At 39.2% G+C, this 18,779-nt stretch overlaps 1 protein-coding gene across 2 annotated transcripts in view; it reads left to right on the forward strand.

Annotated features, from left to right (window-relative positions):
• TENM1 (teneurin transmembrane protein 1) overlaps positions 1–18,779 on the forward strand; it is a 232,556-nt gene that overhangs the window by 103,858 nt on the left and 109,919 nt on the right. For both annotated transcript variants that reach the window (XM_031554696.2, XM_085230595.1), the window contains exons 5-9: positions 3,356–3,508; positions 8,796–8,995; positions 10,530–10,740; positions 13,903–14,004; positions 15,018–15,212. In XM_031554696.2, the coding sequence (XP_031410556.2) occupies positions 3,356–3,508; positions 8,796–8,995; positions 10,530–10,740; positions 13,903–14,004; positions 15,018–15,212 (861 nt within the window). The remainder of the gene's footprint in view (positions 1–3,355; positions 3,509–8,795; positions 8,996–10,529; positions 10,741–13,902; positions 14,005–15,017; positions 15,213–18,779) is intronic.

The following is an 18,779-nucleotide window of genomic DNA, read 5'->3' on the forward strand; positions in this document are numbered from 1 at the left end:
GCATCTTTAGTTGTAGTGATGGTTTTTGATACTTGGTCAGAACACACCCTCAAAAATGCTGTAGTTATAGTTTGTTTGTATAAACATCAGTCTGGAAGACTAAATCTTGAGGACAGAGCAGATACCTTCATCAGAAGACAAACATCCCTGCTCTTTTCTCAGCTCAATCCTGCGCTGGACAGCTGCTTGGTCTGTGGAGTGAAGCCTTGTACTTGTGTACTGCACATGGGACCTATAGCTGAGCATCTTACAGATGGATTTTCACTGTGGAAAATAATGTTTTGTCCCATTGTTCAATTCCATATTACTATCTGTGCCTCTCCTTGTAAAGCGGAAACAGTAAAAGTAAGAGATCTACTGGAAAAATCAGAGAGAGCGACTCAAAAGAAAAGCTCATTTGAGTGTTTTAATGAAATTCTGTACATGCCTACTTCTCAAGAGATTTGTGAGAAAGATTTGAAAATGTTACTTAATCTTATTTGGTAAAATACCTGTGTATTTTTAATATGTTGCATGTATGTTGCAGGAAACAGAGGTTTTGTATAAATTATGTTTACTTTACATAAAAGTATTGCAGCAAAGATAAAGGGAAGACAAGGCTCTGTGTCTGCTAAGTCCCTGCAGTTAGCTTCTGAGCAAAGTGATCCTAAGAATGAATGCCTCTCTGTGGTATGTGGTCTGTTTGTTGCTAGAGTCATAGCTGAATCCAAAGGTAATCTGTCAAGAGCAGTAGTTTGTATACGTACCAACTTGATAGCTGGTGTAATGAAACTCAGATTTACTTAAAGATTGCAAGATGAACAGTTTTCTGCAGTGACAATCATTTAGTTTAATTCAGGTAGATCTTATTTTCGTAGCAGTGTGATTTGTTGTTCAAATGTTTAGACTGGAATGTTCTTTAACGTGAAGTTGCACTACCAGCATCACGTGTGATCTCCCACAGAGTAGAATTCAAGAGTCCAATGCTGGCAAAGACCATCATCTCTACAATGCAGTTGGCATTTCTCAGGAAGGAAACAGACTGTCAAACATGCATACAAACAGTTTTGCTAGCTTGCCAAGCTTTGGCACAAACTATAAAAACAACAGCACTTCCCAGCCTGAAGGGAAGACTGAGCAAGCAAACTTTGAATTGGTGCAAATGGATGACAAAATGAATGCATAGTGTGTATCTGGAAAAGATACACAGTAAGGAAAAATATGTATTACATATTCAGTACTTGCTTCAGTGATGTACCCTTTGCAGCACATGCAAATACTTGTCTTAGGAAATGAATAATAGCAACAATGGAAATAGCATAAGAAAGCAACTAGACTGTTCATGATTGTATAGCCACTAAAAACTTATTGATGTATGCAGTTATGTTTTGCATCTGGTGTTGATCTGTTTCAAGTGCTCATATAATTATTTTCATTAGTATAAAGAAATGTACATGCATTAATTACCAGTCCCATTGCACTTTGTTCCTTTCTGTTGTTATTAACTCTTTAAATCATAATAATGCCCAGAAGCTCAAGCCAGAAGCCAGTGCTGCCTGCTCTGGAGATATCAAGGCATACTGATTTTTATTGTACCTCTGTAAGTAGAAGTAATCTGTCTTGCATTAATAAGCTGAAGGATCAGAGCTTAGGTCTATGTGATCTGACTGCAAGACCCTTTTCAAAGTGTAGGCACAGTCCCTTGGTAGTTTCAAATCCATGCAATATGAAGCAGTCCGGCATGTCTCAGGTTGGAGATGTCTCCACTAGCACACTGGGGAAAGCCTCTAGCGCTTCTTTTGGAGAGTGGGAATTTTCAGCTGTGTTTTCAGAGCCCGGAGTTGGTGCTGGTGCAGTGGTTTTGGAATTCAGTGAGAACTGGGTCACTCATCTTGGAGCCAACATAAAAATATAAACATTGCACGTACTTCGGCTATGTCACCTCTGTAATTTGATAGAAGTGCTATCATTTGCTCGATTCAGATCATGCATCTGTGCTGGGTGATCCAGGAATGCCCAGATCTGAAATTAATGATTGTAGACTGACACTTTTGCATTCCTGTTGTGGTTTTGGCACACCCTTGCCAGGAACCCCCCAGGTATGGGGATTTTGCTGTATAGTCTAACTTTGAAGTAGGCAAGGGGGACATGTGAGCAAACGTGTAGAAAATAGATAAGTTTCCTATAGTGAGATTTCTTTTTCTCTTAAAACATATCCAGTACAAAGAAAAACAATGCATTTTCCAGAAGCAAGGCCTCATTCTAGAACCTCCTCACTTCTCTGGAGAGCCTCTGAGGTTCCTAACTAATTCAGGAAAGGAAGATATGGTGCCTTTTTAGGCTCCCACTGTGGGCAGATCTTACTCAGTGCAAAATGCTGCATGTGGCTAAAGGACCTGTTTCTCAAGTTTTGCTCCTTTTGTGATGATTTCAGCTCCTCTGTGGGGGGTATCTTCAATCCATATTTTAGTGGGTCATCAGTGCTCCCTGCTGAGTTACTTCAGTGCTAAGGCAACGTCTTCCTTGGAAGAATTTGCCTGTCTCAGTAAGACCGAGGTAATTGTCTCGAATGACTGCATTACTATCATAGTATGCTTAAAATAAAGTCCTCTCTTGTGTGTTGTTTTTTTTTCTCCTACCATTCTTCTGTACCTCAAATTAGAAAAAACAGAGGAGAAAGCAGAAAAAATGAATGGCTTTGTTGCCAAAATGGAGTAAGCAGACCGTATGAATGGAGATAAATTCATAAAAGAATTATAGATTTCCCTGTGTGTACATAAATAAAAAGATATTTCCATTAATGTGTTACACTATAACATTGTATATATTTTTTATCCAAAGCCTGCCTTATTTTATCTGCAATCTAATTCTAGGGCAAATTGATGAAATCAGTGATTTTACTAATGCTTAAACTGATCTAATTGAAAAGGTCTGAGAATATGGTGGGCACAAGTTTCAGTTAGAACTGGGTTGGAAAGTTTTACGTAGTGGCTGTGCTTTAATCCAACAAACTCTGAGCTCTGTGAGAGCTGAAGGCAGTGGGACATCGCTGAAGAAGCATTAGAATCTGTCATACAATATTTGAGGCATTCAACTGTTATCCTTTTAATTGCAAGTATTTCCTTCCATTAATTGCTGTAGAAATTCATCACCTTGACCTGGCTGAGCTCCAAAAGAAAGTGTGGAAACTAATTAAACGTTGAATTTTAAGGTAAAATAGTAGATTGCTCATTAGAACCCTCGAAATTCTGATTTACTGCTAACAGAACTAAATAATACTTGACTTTGCAGAAACTGGGTCATAGCATTCTTTCTTCATGTGACTGAAGGTGCTGTAGCTTAGACATCAATTAATTGGTCTTCATTTTTTTTGCAGCAGTACACTTGTTCGGTTTAACTTGGCAGCTACAGCCTGTTGAAGGGCAGCTGTATGAAAATGGAGTTAGCAAAGGAAATAAGGGAGCAGAATCCACAGATACTACTTACTCACCGATCGGAGGAAAAGTTTCTGATAAAACAGAAAAAAAAGGTATGTGTGAAGGTGCAGAAAGACAGGTGAGGAATTTTTAAATATTTCTGTGCTTCAGATTTCATATTTTCTGCAATTTGGCAATGTTTTGAATTCAGGTTCTAGCTTCTCTGGAACAATTTTAAAATAGATATCAGAATCCCACATCCTGATTGTTTGATTTAGCAGAAGTCTCACTGAAATTAGCAGCTGACCCAAGTCATTAAGGAGGTAATGTTAAATAGCAAAATAATTGCCTTTCTTTTGTGAGAGGTTAGAGGGCCTGGCTTCTGTTGTTAGAGAGGGAGATGAGAGTATATTTGCCACGTCCCCTCACTGTGCTGAGGGCTCGTTGCTGTGCCCATGTCTTGCAGACCAAAGCCAGTCTTAGCCATGTGAAAATCTTCATGCTGACAGTTCAGAATATGCAGAAGGGCAGGAATCCTAATGCTTTTAGAGGCATCCGGTTCTTGAAGGCATAAACTAAAATACAGCATCCTGTCACATCCTGCCTTAACCAGTCATACTGAATCAGCATGCAGGAACCTCCTGGGGTTTCACAAAATGCCCAAGCCAATTTGGCAGTGGGAGATGGACCCACAGCACCGCTCTCTGCTGCCCCATGCCTACTGCAGTAACTGTCTTGGGCACGAGTGAAGCACCTCAGCATACTGTGGTGGCAGAAAATAGCTTTGGTGGTATGGTGAATAGTCTTGTATAGTCATTTTAGAGGCTGAACCAGCTGTTCTGAAGGGGCAGAGAAGTGCCAGAGCTGGCACAGGAAAGGGGTTGACTGTGCAGCCAGCAATGTAAAACAGAGTGGAGCTGTTGAGAGGTTGCATAATTCCTTTTTCTCAAGTCCTCTAATTCAGTGTTGTTAGCTCACCTACCCCAATATTAGCTAGAAACCCTGACCTATATTTTCCATTGACCGCTACATAATACAGTAAGGTGATGCTTTCTGACTCTAAGAAGCAGATATTGCTCTCATTGCTTTTTAAAATACTCAGAAAAAGTTGTTAAATCAGATGGATTAGATCAGAGACAAATGAATAGAAACAGAAGGTTAACTCTAGTCTTTCAGTTGTTAGAAGGAAAGTAAAATTGTACTGAGAGTTCTGCAATGATGGGAGATTTCCAGAATTTCCAGCATTTATAGCAGAGCAATGATTTGATTCTGTGTCTGCAAAGTTAGATATATGATTCTAAATATGAGACAAGGTGGGGCAGGGTTGTGCTTTTCTGTCCTGAAGGAAGATTGCATCTCACATCAGTACTCTTACAAATCAATGTGGCACAGCTGGATAGAGATCGTGGTAGATAAATGAGCAGCAGAAATATATATGAGGACGCAATAATATTGTTATCCATTATTTCTTCTCTTAGAATGGATTGACAGTGAATTACAGTAAACGTTCTATACACTTTTGTATTTTTTCCTGATGCACCATGGAAAATGTCTAAGATGTCTCAAATAGTTCTTCTAAAGTGCATTAAATCACTTTGCCAATATATTACAGATTTAATAAAAATCCATCCAAAGTGTTTGGCTTCCAGAGGAGAAGATATAGGAAAAACGTCAAAACATGATCCTAGAAATTAGATATTTGATAATGGAGAAGAGACTCAAATGAGTCAATAGAGAACACAGTGTAGTAGTTTAAATAAATAAATGACAGTCCCTTGTCTCAAGTGATCCTAATGTCACAATTCTCCCAGAACACTAAAGTGTGGAGAGCTGTAACACCGGAGCCACTTCTCCAAGGGCTTATCTGGTAGTTTATGGGGTCAGTCTTGGAACATAGGTAGACTGTTGTCCATCTTGTTGTCTTCCACCTCTTGGGAGACCTACAATCCAGGCTATACGCACAAGAATAGCCATGTGGACTCAGTGCAGAGCATTGATATGTGCATAATCTATCTCTGGCTGCTTTCTGATAGTTTCCTTCCTCCTTTCCTCCCTTTGTCCCTTCCTGCCTCCCTCCCTTCCTTCCTTCTTCTCTTTTTCTCTTTCCATCGTCTTTAATATGTATCAGTAATTTTATACTCAATACTTGTGGCAAATACTCTACACTGATGTCTTGAAAGGAGGACTGGAAACATGGAACTCTCCTTACTTCAACAGTGTACCATAGAAAGTTGATACTTTGCCTTGAAGCGTCTAATGTGATTTCACAAGGATAAATAAATATTATCAGATATTGTGACCTCCTATTTTCCCAACCCTGCGCAACAACACGGGATGCTGTACTAGATCTTGAAAGCATATATTTAACTAATTTTCTAATGAAAGTCAAATTAACAAACCAGCAAGTCAGATTTCTTTAAGAAGTCATTTTATAACACAGTGACCCATGGCTATGAGTTAACATTTTAATATCTAGCAATGTGATTAAAATCTCAGGCGTCCTATCGATGCTGATATTTACCAGGAGAGTACAAGGAGATTGATTGTTTCAGGATCAGTAATAATCAGCATATGGGTTCTTTCTTGTGAAGATAATTGGCACCATGCTGTTTAGAGTTTTACTTTCTCAAAGCCAAAAGAAACCTGTGATTAGGAGTCTATCTTCTGTTTTAGAATTGTGGAGAAAAGTGTGCTTAGAAAGGGTGGGGAAGAATTAGTACCAGTTTGTAAGACTGGGAGCAGTACTAGGAATTGAATGTAGGTAATTAAATGATATTTTGTCATGGGGAAAATGGTATGAGAAAGAAGCTTTCAGAACAAGTGCAGAAATTGTATTTGCAACGCTGTAATTTTAAAAGCTTACCTACGACTTCACAAGAAAATGTAAGAAAGCATTTGAGGATAGTCTGTGAATAGCATATCTTCATTGCCTTATTTGTTTGGCCAAATACTTGCCTCATTCAGTTAAGCACAGAAACAGAGCTAAATTATTTTTTCAATAGAGGAGAGCACAGTGGCTCAGTGAATATGAAAATGGCTCAGTGAATATGAGAATGCACTTCAGATGCAGTGCTTACAGTCGCCTTCTCATGCTGCGTGGTTACCTGAAAAAATAGTGTTGGAAAGGTAGGGGTGCTGCCAGTACTGCTTTCAGTAGGTGGAAGATAACGTGGATTTTTTTCATTTTAGCATTGTCAACAACAGCATGCACTTCTTTCATAGAAATAACAGTAAATCCAAGTACATGTGTGGGGTTTTTTTAATTATATGAAATCGTTACTGAAACAACATTTTCATCTGAACATGGAATGACTTTTCAGAGAAGTGTTGCTTTGAGCCTAGCAACACTCACTGCTATTCAGCATAATTTGATAACACCAATTAGTGAAAATACTTTCTCAAAGAATGCCTGTGCCCTAAGTAAGGCCTTTTGCGTTTCATTTTCAACAACGAAGCAGGCTGCCTCACTTCAACAAACTCAGAAGCAGTTACTGTATTTTAAAAGACCTTGAACATGGACCAATAATGCCATTAACTTCAAAAATGATACTGTATCCTTGACTTTTTACTTAGAGCTCCACCATCTTGTAATTGAATCACATTAATTACCATGTGTCAATATCACCAAAAAGTTCCTTAGTGTTTTACTTAACCTAGGGTAATTGCTTGCAAAAAATCATTAAGATTTAATATCTCTGGAGTACTGGAAATGGGGGAAAAGGTTTTTAAATTTACATCAGCTGAGTGGGATCTAATGTATGGGCTGGAGTGGGAGGGACTCGCTTTCTTTGCCCAGCTACACAGACATTTTAAATCTCCTCTCAAAACTCAACATACGAGACTTTTTTCACTAAGGAGGTTGGGAAAAAAAAAATTCTCACCTTGAACATTGCTAAAGCAGGGATTTGGGAATTTTTTAGCTTGTTAATTAAGGAACAGGTATATTTTTAGAGTATTAGCAAACAATTTCTGTGCTCCAAAAATTCATGCTTTTATATGGTAAGGTGTTAAAAGTCTGCTCCTCATTCTTGCTGTGCTTTTGTTTCCGGTGACACAAAGCAGCCATAAACTGGAAGATCCAGTACCCTGAGGATTGCTCCTGCCTTGTAAATTAAATCTCTATTCATTAAGAATGCTAAGTACTTCCTACACGAGTTAAATCCAGTGAAAGATCCCACCGAGGATCTTTGTTATTAATATGTTTAGGAAAAATCTGGCCCTAGCTTCACTACTGCTGTGTTCGTTTCCAAGGACAATTTATATCATTTCATGTGCATTATTTTGCGTTCTATATTTCTGTGCATCATTGTAAAAAGTGAAGCTCCAGTCACATTGATTGCTTCTCTTTATCCTTCACCATGATGTTGGAATGAAATGACACAGAAATAGATATTGCTGCTGAATTTGATCTCATGGTTCATTCTCCATTGCAGCATGCTGTCCTTTTTTTTTTTCTACTTGAGAGAAAGCTTACGAATGAGCTTTAGAGTTTTGCAGAACTTCCAGTGGAGTTAGCTCGGATGTTAGCAGGAGTTAGCTCGGATGTTAGCAGGAGTTAGCTCAGATGTTAGCAGGACTGGTGTAGCTTGCAGCATGCCAGGATGCTAATCACAGGCAGGCACTAAAATAGACAAAGATGATGATACACACCAGCAAAGCAAGCGAGCTCTGTTTTAGTTTGGCAATGGCTTCTTTACACGTTTCATCTCCCTTTCTATTTCAGCTCTCTCATACCCACGTGTGAAGTTACATATTGTAGATGTCTGCAGATTTATTGTTAGGCTCTACAAAATGATGCTAGTTTTCCCTTTAAATTGCCTATCCCTGTCCTTATGCCCCTGCTATGCTTTTGTGCAGAAAGTCCAAGCACAAACAGATGTTCCTTATTTCTCCAGGACTAGATTATCACTACCATAATGCAATTGTTAGGAATGGTGCTTAACAGAAATCCGGGCTTGGGCTCTGACCTAGCAGTTTGATGGCTTTTCTCTGTTCACCGGTGTCCATTTGTGCAGCTTATGCAATGCCCACCCGGCAGTAGCTGGAGCGCCGTGCCAGAGGAAGCTGTCCTGCTGCGTGCTCTCCACGCTCTGTCAAATGGGTTCTGTTTGCACAGCTGACAGACAGACGCAAAGGCCGTGGTTCCTGCAGCAGCGCCGGTACCTTTTTGTAGTCAGTAAAGTGTTCCAAGATTTCCGAGGTAAAAACATGCTGTGACACCCATCGTGGTAAATGCTGCACACAAGTTTATCTCTATCTTTCATCTAGCTGAATGAGAAATACAGTGATTTTAAAGAAATGTCCTCAGTGTAGACACTATTTATTATATCTGATATCTGATCTGTGGTATCTTCTCTATGAATATGTAACTGATTGCTTTCTTTGTTTCTGGAAAATCAGTGTTTCAGAAGGGACGGGCCATAGACACAGGAGAAGTTGAGATTGGAGCACAAGTTATGCAAACAATCCCGCCCGGCTTATTCTGGCGCTTTCAGATCACCATCCATCACCCCGTGTACCTGAAATTTAACATTTCACTGGCAAAGGATTCTCTGCTAGGAATTTATGGCAGAAGAAACATTCCACCTACTCACACTCAGGTAATTAGTAGTAATGGTATCGTGCCTTACAGTTTCAAAGAGCAACAGTTGCTGGTGTTCCCGATGCACTTGCAAAGCAGAGAGGAAGGAAGGAACTGACCATAACCACACAAAGCATTTTGTTCATCCCATTCTTTTACTGAAGTCTAGCTGAACCCTGAAAACACACCACTCAAATGGAGAGGCAGCGTTGTATCAACAAGGTCAGCAATTCTGACCACTGCCAGATGATTGTGGGAGCCTGGACATGTGCACAGTGTGTAGATCCAGCACCTTCTCTTAGGGTAGTGGCATGAAATACCAGTTCATTTGAAAATGCTTTGGTCTTTTTAGGTATTCATCAAAGTAAACAGACTACAGTCAGTGTAAACAGGGGGAAGAAAAAACACTGTTTTAATTCTAGTTTCTGATACAACTATTACTTTTAAGCATTTCTACTGGGGATTTGCAGGAGAAAGGCTATCTCAGTGAAAAGAATGTGCAGTATTGCTGGTTGCATTCAACTGTTTTTTGTTTTCCTTAATGCATTTGGCATATGAAGCTCTCATTTCAATGGATGATAATAGGCTTTTCTGCTGTCTGATAGCAGGATTACACCATATGTGATAAACTTAGATGCAGAATCACAGAAAGATTGTTTGGAAATGACAGAACAAGGAGCAATAGGCAAAATCTGGAACACAGCAAGTTCCACAAGAACATCAGGAAGGATTTCATTACTGTGAGGATAACAGAGCACTGGAATGGGCTGCCCAGAGAGGTGGTGGAGTTTCCTTCTTGGGAGATATCTCAACTGCCTGGACACTTTCCTGTGCCATCTGCTGTAGGGAGCTGGGGGGTTTGGGCTGAGGGATCTTCAGAGGTCCGTACCAGGTCATGCAATTCTGTGATTCTGTGGAGATCGTCTAGTCTAACCTCAAAAACAATTTACAGGAGGTTTGACCTTAGAAATGAGAGATTTTAGCTATCATTGGCTTTAATAAAAAGCGGGCCTTAAGTTGAGCTGAACTTGAGCTTTACTGAAAATCAGTTGTTGGAGTCAACTCCATTAAATAGTCAATTATTGCCATGAATTAAATTAATTATAAATGAAAAGTAGAAATAGCTTTTGGTATTGATATATATGAAGAGATATTTTAAAATTTTGTATAGAAGAATAGCACATTTTATCTGTTTTTTGCATTTGAGATGCCTAAGCATTATAGCTTAGGAATTTTGGAATAATTCCCGTGAAAGAGCTGTAATTTGAAGTTAGTTTGCTACATTTAGTGCAGCAAGTTTGAATTTACTCTGCTATAGCAGACAGCAAGCTTTGGTGCCAAATTTCTGGCCTACCATAGTACTCTGTATCTGAAATGAAGAACTGATGCTAAACAGACCAGGTTATGCAACTACTGTCCACTCTGATGAACGCTTAGTCAAACAGGCCATTCCTCTCGAGATTTCAGCTGCTTGTTGCTGTTTGAATGAGACACGCAGAGCAGATTCCATAAAAATTTACTAGGTGGTTAATTGTTGCTCATTATTATTTCAGTTTGATTTTGTAAAATTGATGGATGGAAAGCAGTTAATTAAGCAGGAACCAAAAAACTCAGAGGAGCCTCAGCAAGCTCCCAGGAATCTGATCTTAACTTCACTACAAGAGACAGGCTTCATTGAATACATGGATCAAGGCGCTTGGCATATGGCATTTTACAATGATGGAAAGAAAGTGGAGCAAGTGTTTGTGCTGACCACGGCAATCGGTAAGAACAATTACAGTAAAATTGCTACAGTGATTACTGCATTGGAAAGCTGCATTTGAAAACAGATTGTTGATCCCAGCTTCTCTTAAATATTCTCTTAAAAATGTTTTATTTCAGTTCTGTTTAATTAACCTCAGTGGAGTTACTTCATATTTATGCTGATATTAGGCAAATAGAAACATTTGTGTATTAAAGATGGGTGTTAAATTAATTATGTGTGAAGTTGTCTTGTGTTTTAAAACTTTTATGTGATAGCTTAAATAGCTGAGTAATTTCTGGTGTTATCTTGCTCAAAGCAGAAAGAGAATACGTCTGCCCTATCTGTTTACACAGGAACCATAAATCCTACAGAAATTATCCACGCCTTATATGTTAGTGTTTTCAATATTTTAATCAGTTAGAAAATCTAAAAGGATGCTTTTGTGGATTTGATTGCTGTTTTTTGATGGGTGTTTGCTGTCGTTCTATACAATCATTCAACTGCGCCATTTTCTTTGGAACTCAAAGGCAAATAGAGGAGACACTGTGCTGGTGGGATATGAAATCCCTGTTGCCTCCTTAATAAATAAAGGTGGACAAATGTTTGCAACTCTAGGTGTTGTTGCAGAGCTATGCTCACACATAGGGTTTCTCTGGAATTTCATTTCAGGTGAAGTGTTGTATTTATGAGTGCCTTGCTTTGCTGCAAGACTTTAACCACTTTGCCCTTTAGTTAACCTGTTCTGCCATATGTTTAGCAAGATGTCTTTACTAGTAATGGACATGCCATCTGCTCTTCTGAACAATTGGATGCTATTTTTACTTGATGGTAAACACCTTGTGGAGCAGGACAGTATGATTCAAATACCAAGATTGGTGAAGGACTTACAGGAAAATTATTTTAAAACTGAGATAGAAATGCAATGAGTTTTTTATGTTTAAAAGTTCATACTTGCTTTGTGGAGAAGCGTGACTCTTTTACTGGTGGGAGAAATACCATTGTTCAATGTTATGTGAGAAAATAATTCTCAAGCAATTTATGAAGCATGCTCACAGATGCTCTATGAAGAGCATAAAACCTGGCCAAACTCCAGTCCAGATCAGAATCCAAATGTCTACCCCCTTGTTTATTTCTACTGTAACACAGCAGTGTTTATGCAGGGGAGTCTAAACAGTATTTCATCATTGAGTAGCATGTAATCACAAAACAAAACAACAACAAAAAAGATAGATGCAATTGAATACTGCAATTAATTTCCTATTAAATTTGGTGAAGAAGAAGGTGCTTATCCCTTCTCTGGCCAATAAGCAGAACTGTTTGGATCTTATGGAAGGGAACAGTGAGGGCTGTGGGGTGGACAGGAGTCCACTAACCTGAGAAATGGCTGTGAGAAGAAATTGGGCAGAAAGAACTTGAGGGGAAAATGAGGCTTCATGCTGCAAGAATCTACTGCTGATGGATTTGAAAATACAGCTAGCTATTGTGGTTTCACAACCTGTATATCTTCTCCTTATATTTTTCTTTGCACAGTGGTTCTTGGTTGTTGTGTTGTTTTTTTGGGGTGGGGGAGTGGAGGGTGGAGAAGAGGGAGTCACAAAAAAAATCTAATCATCTTCTGATCCTTGAGCCGTGCTCCCTACCATGGACACTGGGGAGTGTCTGCAGCTAGAGTCATATTTTACCACTCTACCAACAAAGGAATCAACCAGGACTGCAGTCTGAAACAGTCAGTATGGGGTGAGAGCTGGCACGCATCTCTGCTGTATGTCACTGCTGGCTGCATGAGGCACTCTTGGCTTCCTCTTGAGCATCCATTAGGAAGTCTTTTCAGTTGCTGGACGTCAGTGTTGTGCAAAATTGATTTTGCTGACACGTTAAGTAAAGCTCTGATCCGAGTTCCCCTCAGAGGGGTGTGGGACAGTGTGTAATTTGCTTGCAAAATCTGTCACGCCTCCAGTACTTCCATAGACTGAATAAAGGCCAACCCAAACTGGACGTTGTGTCCCAGGGAATTAACTGTTCAAACAGCCAATTCTTCATTTCAAGTCAGTGTAGGGATCCTTCATTATGTGATTCTAGGGATTCTGTCTTCTCAATAGGCAAGGAGCAGAGTTGATAATGAACAGTAATATATAAAAATTAATAATAAGCTGTATATCTGCAAAAAAACTTGTTTCTGGGGAAAAAAAAAAAAAAAGCTGATTTCTTGACCTTGAAACAGATATCTGTGTCTAGGTTGTGCATATCTGATGAGCAGTTACATAGCAAATGCCCATTTCTTGGTATAAAGTGATAGCCTGGAAGGAAATTAATGTTTTTCAGTATCAGCGCAAGATTTCCAGAGGAACCGATTCTTGTCTGCCCAAGTGTCCATAAATAAGATCAAAATAAACTTACTTCAGTTATTCATATTAATGGTAGCATATGCTTATAACCCGTCTTGGGATGCATTTGTTTCACATTTTTCACATAAAATGCATCTAAGTCATTGAATCCACTGAAATCCTGTAGGATATACATGTGTAGATTAAAGACACCTAACAAATGTACAGACATAAGCTTGCCCCAAGACGTGTGAGGTTAAGAGGTTTCCTATCCAAAGCTGTATGATGAAGCGTGCAGTAGTTTAAGATTAGACCTAAAGGTGGATTTTTTCTCCAAATCTTCTTGTTAGGCCTATAAAGGCCTTGAGTTTTATTGCTTTATGAAAGATGTTTTTTTATCTTGTATAAAAGTGAAAACCCTGCCTTCCCCCAAAGAATGCAATTCACATGCTTCGAATGAACACTGTAGTAGATGATACATTCTATAGAGAAGTTTCCAACAAATTACTTCAACAATAAAAGAAAGTGTTTAAGGTGAACATTTCTCCATAAATACTTTGGTTCTTACAGTGCTTTTAATGGTGGTAAATTTTACATGAACACTTACTTTAAAAGCTTTCTGGTGTAATATGAATGATGCACTTATTATCTCAAAGCTGTCAAGACAAAATCTAATATTTGTAAGCTGTTTGAACAGGAATTTTGTTTTATTCTTCCTGTGAATAGAAATGGGCTTTTTACTGCTTCCTCACCTATTTGTATGTTGAGATGTGTCCCACAGAGTGGGGTGAAGGTGCCATGCTTTTCAAATTCAACTAATTTGTATTTTCCTTTCTGCATGACAATCTGACTAAATAGAAGTCCTGGATGACTGCTCTACTAATTGCAATGGGAATGGAGAATGTATCTCGGGGCACTGCCACTGTTTCCCAGGATTCCTTGGTCCTGATTGTGCAAAAGGTAATCTCATATCAGCCAACCTGCAGTGCAGGACAGGAATCATGATTATGGAGTGTGACGGCTGAGCTTACAAAGATTCAATGTCATTAAATGAGATTTGATTCCTTTTTACAGACAGATGGCGAATGCACCACAAGCACAGGCATAGAAAGTTTTTTATGCTGTACTTTAGCTAAGATGCCTCAACAACTTCTCTCACCATGACTTTCAGAGACAACAGATTCCTCCATCGCTCTTTGCACCCATTTTGTGATATTTTTTTTTTTTTTTAATTTAGAGCATCAGCTGAACACAGTGTTTACAGTTATTTAAAAGTGACTTTTTCACTTCAGAGAAAATCTCACATGTCAGTTGAATGCGTTTGTGATCTTAACTTGAATAGGTGTGGAAAAGAAATCCTAAACCATTATAGAGATTTTTCAGCACGTGGAGCAAAAACTTGCTAAAGAGATCATGTGATCTTATTTCTGTATTGTCCATCATCTATTCTGTCTGGAAGTTCTCATGTTTTTCTTGTGTTTCCTCAAATTTTAGATTCACTTTATGTGTTATGAAATCGATTGGGTCAGAAATTGATAGTGGATTGTAAAACTTAGCTTCCGTATCACTAGTGTATCACATGTAGCTCAGCAATGGCTAACAACTTTGGTAGTAAGAGGTTTGCTCAGAAGAAAGAATAAGGCACCATCTTGCTTCACAGGGAACAAATATTAATGTTAAAAAAATGATAAGCAGGCATCACTGTGCAAAATTTCTGCAGAGACCCACCAAGGGGAGGGATTTTCATCTTCCAAGATGTCCCATTTCAAGTCAAATTTAAGGTATGGTAGTGAAGCAGGCTGAGGATACTAGGGTGCCTGGATCGCTGGTGCACTACTTCGTTGTCACAGTCCTCAAATCAAGGGAAGGATTGGGAGAGCAGGAGTGGAAAAGCGATTTTACAGAACGATAAATGCAATAAATGTTAATCTAAGAATGTAAATATATTAAAAAGGTCAATCTGCCTTCTTCAGATTCCTGCCCGGTGCTCTGTAGTGGAAATGGAGAATATGAGAAAGGTCACTGTGTGTGTCGAAACGGGTGGAAAGGACCAGAGTGTGATGTTCCTGAAGAACAGTGTATCGACCCGACCTGCTTTGGCCACGGCACCTGTATCATGGGAGTCTGCATCTGCGTCCCTGGATACAAAGGAGAGATCTGTGAGGAAGGTTTGTGAAGTTTCCCTCTCTGTAGTTAGGGAGTTTCATTTTAGTCTTTAATCTCCAAAGCTGTTTTAAGGTAGTTCAAACTCACACAGATGTGAGAGACTTACTGTAAGGTAATGCTGCTTTTCTCAAAAGCACCTTTAAAGTCTCGGGGTGAGTGATGTGAGATAGAAAAATTTTCAAAGATAAAGGCGTTCAGGTCTCAGTGACAGTCAGTGGGGGTTAATCACACAATTTCCAAGAATAAAACATTTTTTACTCTAAAAGATTAGAAGTGTTCAACATTGTCTAATAAGAATATCTAGTAAGTGGGACATGAGCAATCCTCTGAAATGCCATCCAGGATGAATTCTCAGGTGGTTTCACTTCCCTCCCTCCTCCACATCCTGATAGTAAGAACCGAATGGATGTTGTTGCCTTTCAGCAAGAGGGGACTTCTCAGTCCTGTAAGGAAAATGTCACAGCATGGATTCCCTTTCTGAGAGAACGCAGTGAGACCACCCCGATGTGTTTGTCTCTGCTTTTCTTCTCTCAAGACCCTGACACTTCTTTCAGAAGGGGCAGCTGGGATTGCCAGGTTCCTTGTGCCAGAAACCTCAGTCCCTTAGTGTGCATTGTCAAAGACTGTTTGTTTGTTTGTTTGTTTCTTTTCTGCCAAAATCTAAGGGGAGAAGGCAGTCAGAAGATGGTCTAAACAAAATAGGCTCTGGTGTTTCTCCAAAGTAATCAGCAGATCATAATCATCTTTTCCCTTTCTTCATTCTTTTGCATCTTGAGATGCGAACAGGTTCAGTTTAGCAGAACATGCTGTGTAATTCTGTTGTCATATGTCATTTTTACTGTGAGCCTCTATTCAGGGTACTAAACTGGCGTCCTTTAAAGCTTGGCTAATAAAAAGTGGGAAATTACGAGAAGAAGTAATTGTACTTCAGCTGCTTGTAGTACCGATGTGTCTCTGCCCTCATCTACAGAAACAGTTGTTATTTGGCTGCTGGCATTTCTGAGATAGCTCATCAGCTATGACTTTCTTCCCCTGTGCATAGCCTCGGAAAGCAGAGCTGTTCTTCATGCTTGCCCTGATTTGATGATTTTTCAGTAGTACCGTTAGCCTGAAGCTAGTGCCAGCATACTTTGTGCTTCGTGCTATATAGATTTTAGGTAATTCTTTTGAGTAGCACACAGAGGAAGCTCTTCTGTGGCCTGAATTCTCTAATCAGAAAAATGTCCAGGATGGATTTGATGGATTTGACATACCTGATACGGTTTTTAAAGGGAGGATCCACAGAATGTTTCTGACATTTTCTGTTGTTTGTAGTTTCGGAAATGGAAAAAAACAAGAAAACTCAGATGAGAAAAAGCAAGTAATGCACAAATGTACTCACTGAGGCCGTGATGCTGAATAAGCCTGAAGCTGACAAGAGACTGCCCTTTGCAGTTACTTGGCTTGTTGGCATAATGTGGTCCTACAAAATGGTTGAAAAAATAATTGAGATGAATGTACTTAGACAACTATTGAAAACAAGTGCATGAAAACCTTGGATTTTTTTAAATAATTATAAAATAAAAGTGGAAGAAGGTAGATAAAACAGAACTATACAGTGGAGCGCAGCAGATTTTTATTGTAATAGTGTGTGCATGACATGACTTTTCCATTACTGTACTGTGCTGCTTAACTGGTACAATAATGTAGGTAACTCTGTCAGGGACTGGAATTATAATATTGTATGTAAATATGAGTTTAATATTGAAGCTGCATTGTGACTGCAAGAAACAGTAACAGATGTTCAATCCAGGGAACACCAATAGCTCTATGTATTCACAGCTATGGACAACCTTCAATTTTGTCCAGTCAGGTTACTGTTACTAAAAGAAGTAATGCTTTTTAACCTGCTTATGGAGGCTCTCAGTTTCAAAAGATCAGCAAAATCAAGAGCTGTCTTTCACGATAAAAGACAATTGCCTAGTATTTTTGTGCTGCACTTAGCAAGGTGAGTGAGGCTTGCTCCGAAAGTAATGCCTCCTATTTTATGATGTTGGCCCATGACGTCAGAGGTGGATGTTGGTAGTACAGCAGTAGAGGCTAAACTGTCCCGCCAATATCCCGTTACATTGTGTGGCTGTGTGGCAGGTGGCAGCAGAAGGGCAGTCTGGCATCTGACACGAAAGCGAAGATGAAGCAAAGGGATGTCACTGAATTCCTTCCTGCAGAAAGAATGACGCCTATTGACATTCATCAACACTTGCCAAATATTTCTGGAGACCAAAGAGTGGATGTGAGCACACTCAGGGCTGGATGGTGTGTTTTAGCACTGATGAAAGTAGCACACCTCCACTGATGCAGATTGTTGCAAGTGCAGCGTTCAAGCTCCTGTTCGTCCCTGGTGAGAATGCATAGCTAATGGTCGTGACTGTGTTGGAAAAGAGTGTCTTGTAGTTGAGAATTTGCTCTATCAAATAGTGTCATTGTGCTCTTTGTTGCACTTTCCATGGAAATAAGTAGGAGGCATTACTTTCAGAGCAACCTAGGTACTTTGTCCAGAAATACTGATTTCTCTTTTTCAGAATTACACTGCACTGCGCACAAGCCTGGAAGGCTAAAAAAGATACAAAATAAAAGCTGACTTAAGATCTCGAACTTGTGGCACAGCGGCGCAAAGATACAAAGCGTGCTGTAAACTGGATGCTCTTAATCTCAGAGAGAAGCATTTCGTCTTCTGCTACTGAAACAGAACATCTCTTCATTCTTATAGTACAAAATACTGTTTGTAAAGAGTACTATTTAACTTTTAAAACTGTATTTGGGCTAATACTTGAGAAATGCATACAAGAACTTCCAAAGTGCCTTCTTTAACAGTGTTGATATGAAGCACCATCTAATATGAATAGGCTAATTGTTTTGCATGCTCAGACACCCCACAAATTCCTCTCTAGCTCTGTAGTTTCATTGTGGCCTCCAGAGACGGCAGGCTGTGTTCTGCTTCGTGTCTGTCTTGTTAAAGAAATGCTGGATCTTGATGAAAGAATATGCTGATTATGTGGGACTAACCAGCTGATTTAAATTCTTCTACAGAGCTCCTGAATTTTTCACTATGAATGGTTTAATCCAAATTGAGAACAAATTTAGCTCTTTGTCTGTTTGCAAATCGTTCATCAATATGTTACGACTTTTATGAATCTGTTCATTATCTTCAATTGCCCAGCACATACTTTTTATGAGAATATGAGATTTCTTCACAGTGTGTGTTCAGAGATTCACAATTTAGAGCTAGTGGATGACCTTTTTTTTCCTACCAGATTCCCAGCTGTAGAGAGAGATTTCCTCAGGAGCATGAAACGATAAATCTGTCTTTTCCCAAATGTAAATAAAACATGGAACACAAATGCCAAAATGAAATGCACAATTGTAAAAATAACATTTAATTACTCCAGTTCTTTCCGAGCTCTGCTGCTGAAATCCATACTTCCTTGACTTAGATCAGCAGGTGAACATTTTTAAAATAAAACAGTATCTGTGATGAGTAGAATCATGTTCTCCACGAATCTATGCACTTGACTTTTTTTCCTTTTTTA

This window comes from Meleagris gallopavo, chromosome 9, assembly GCF_905368555.1.
Source record: "Meleagris gallopavo chromosome 9, MGAL_WU_HG_1.1, whole genome shotgun sequence".
Classification (NCBI taxonomy): Eukaryota; Metazoa; Chordata; class Aves; order Galliformes; family Phasianidae; genus Meleagris; species Meleagris gallopavo.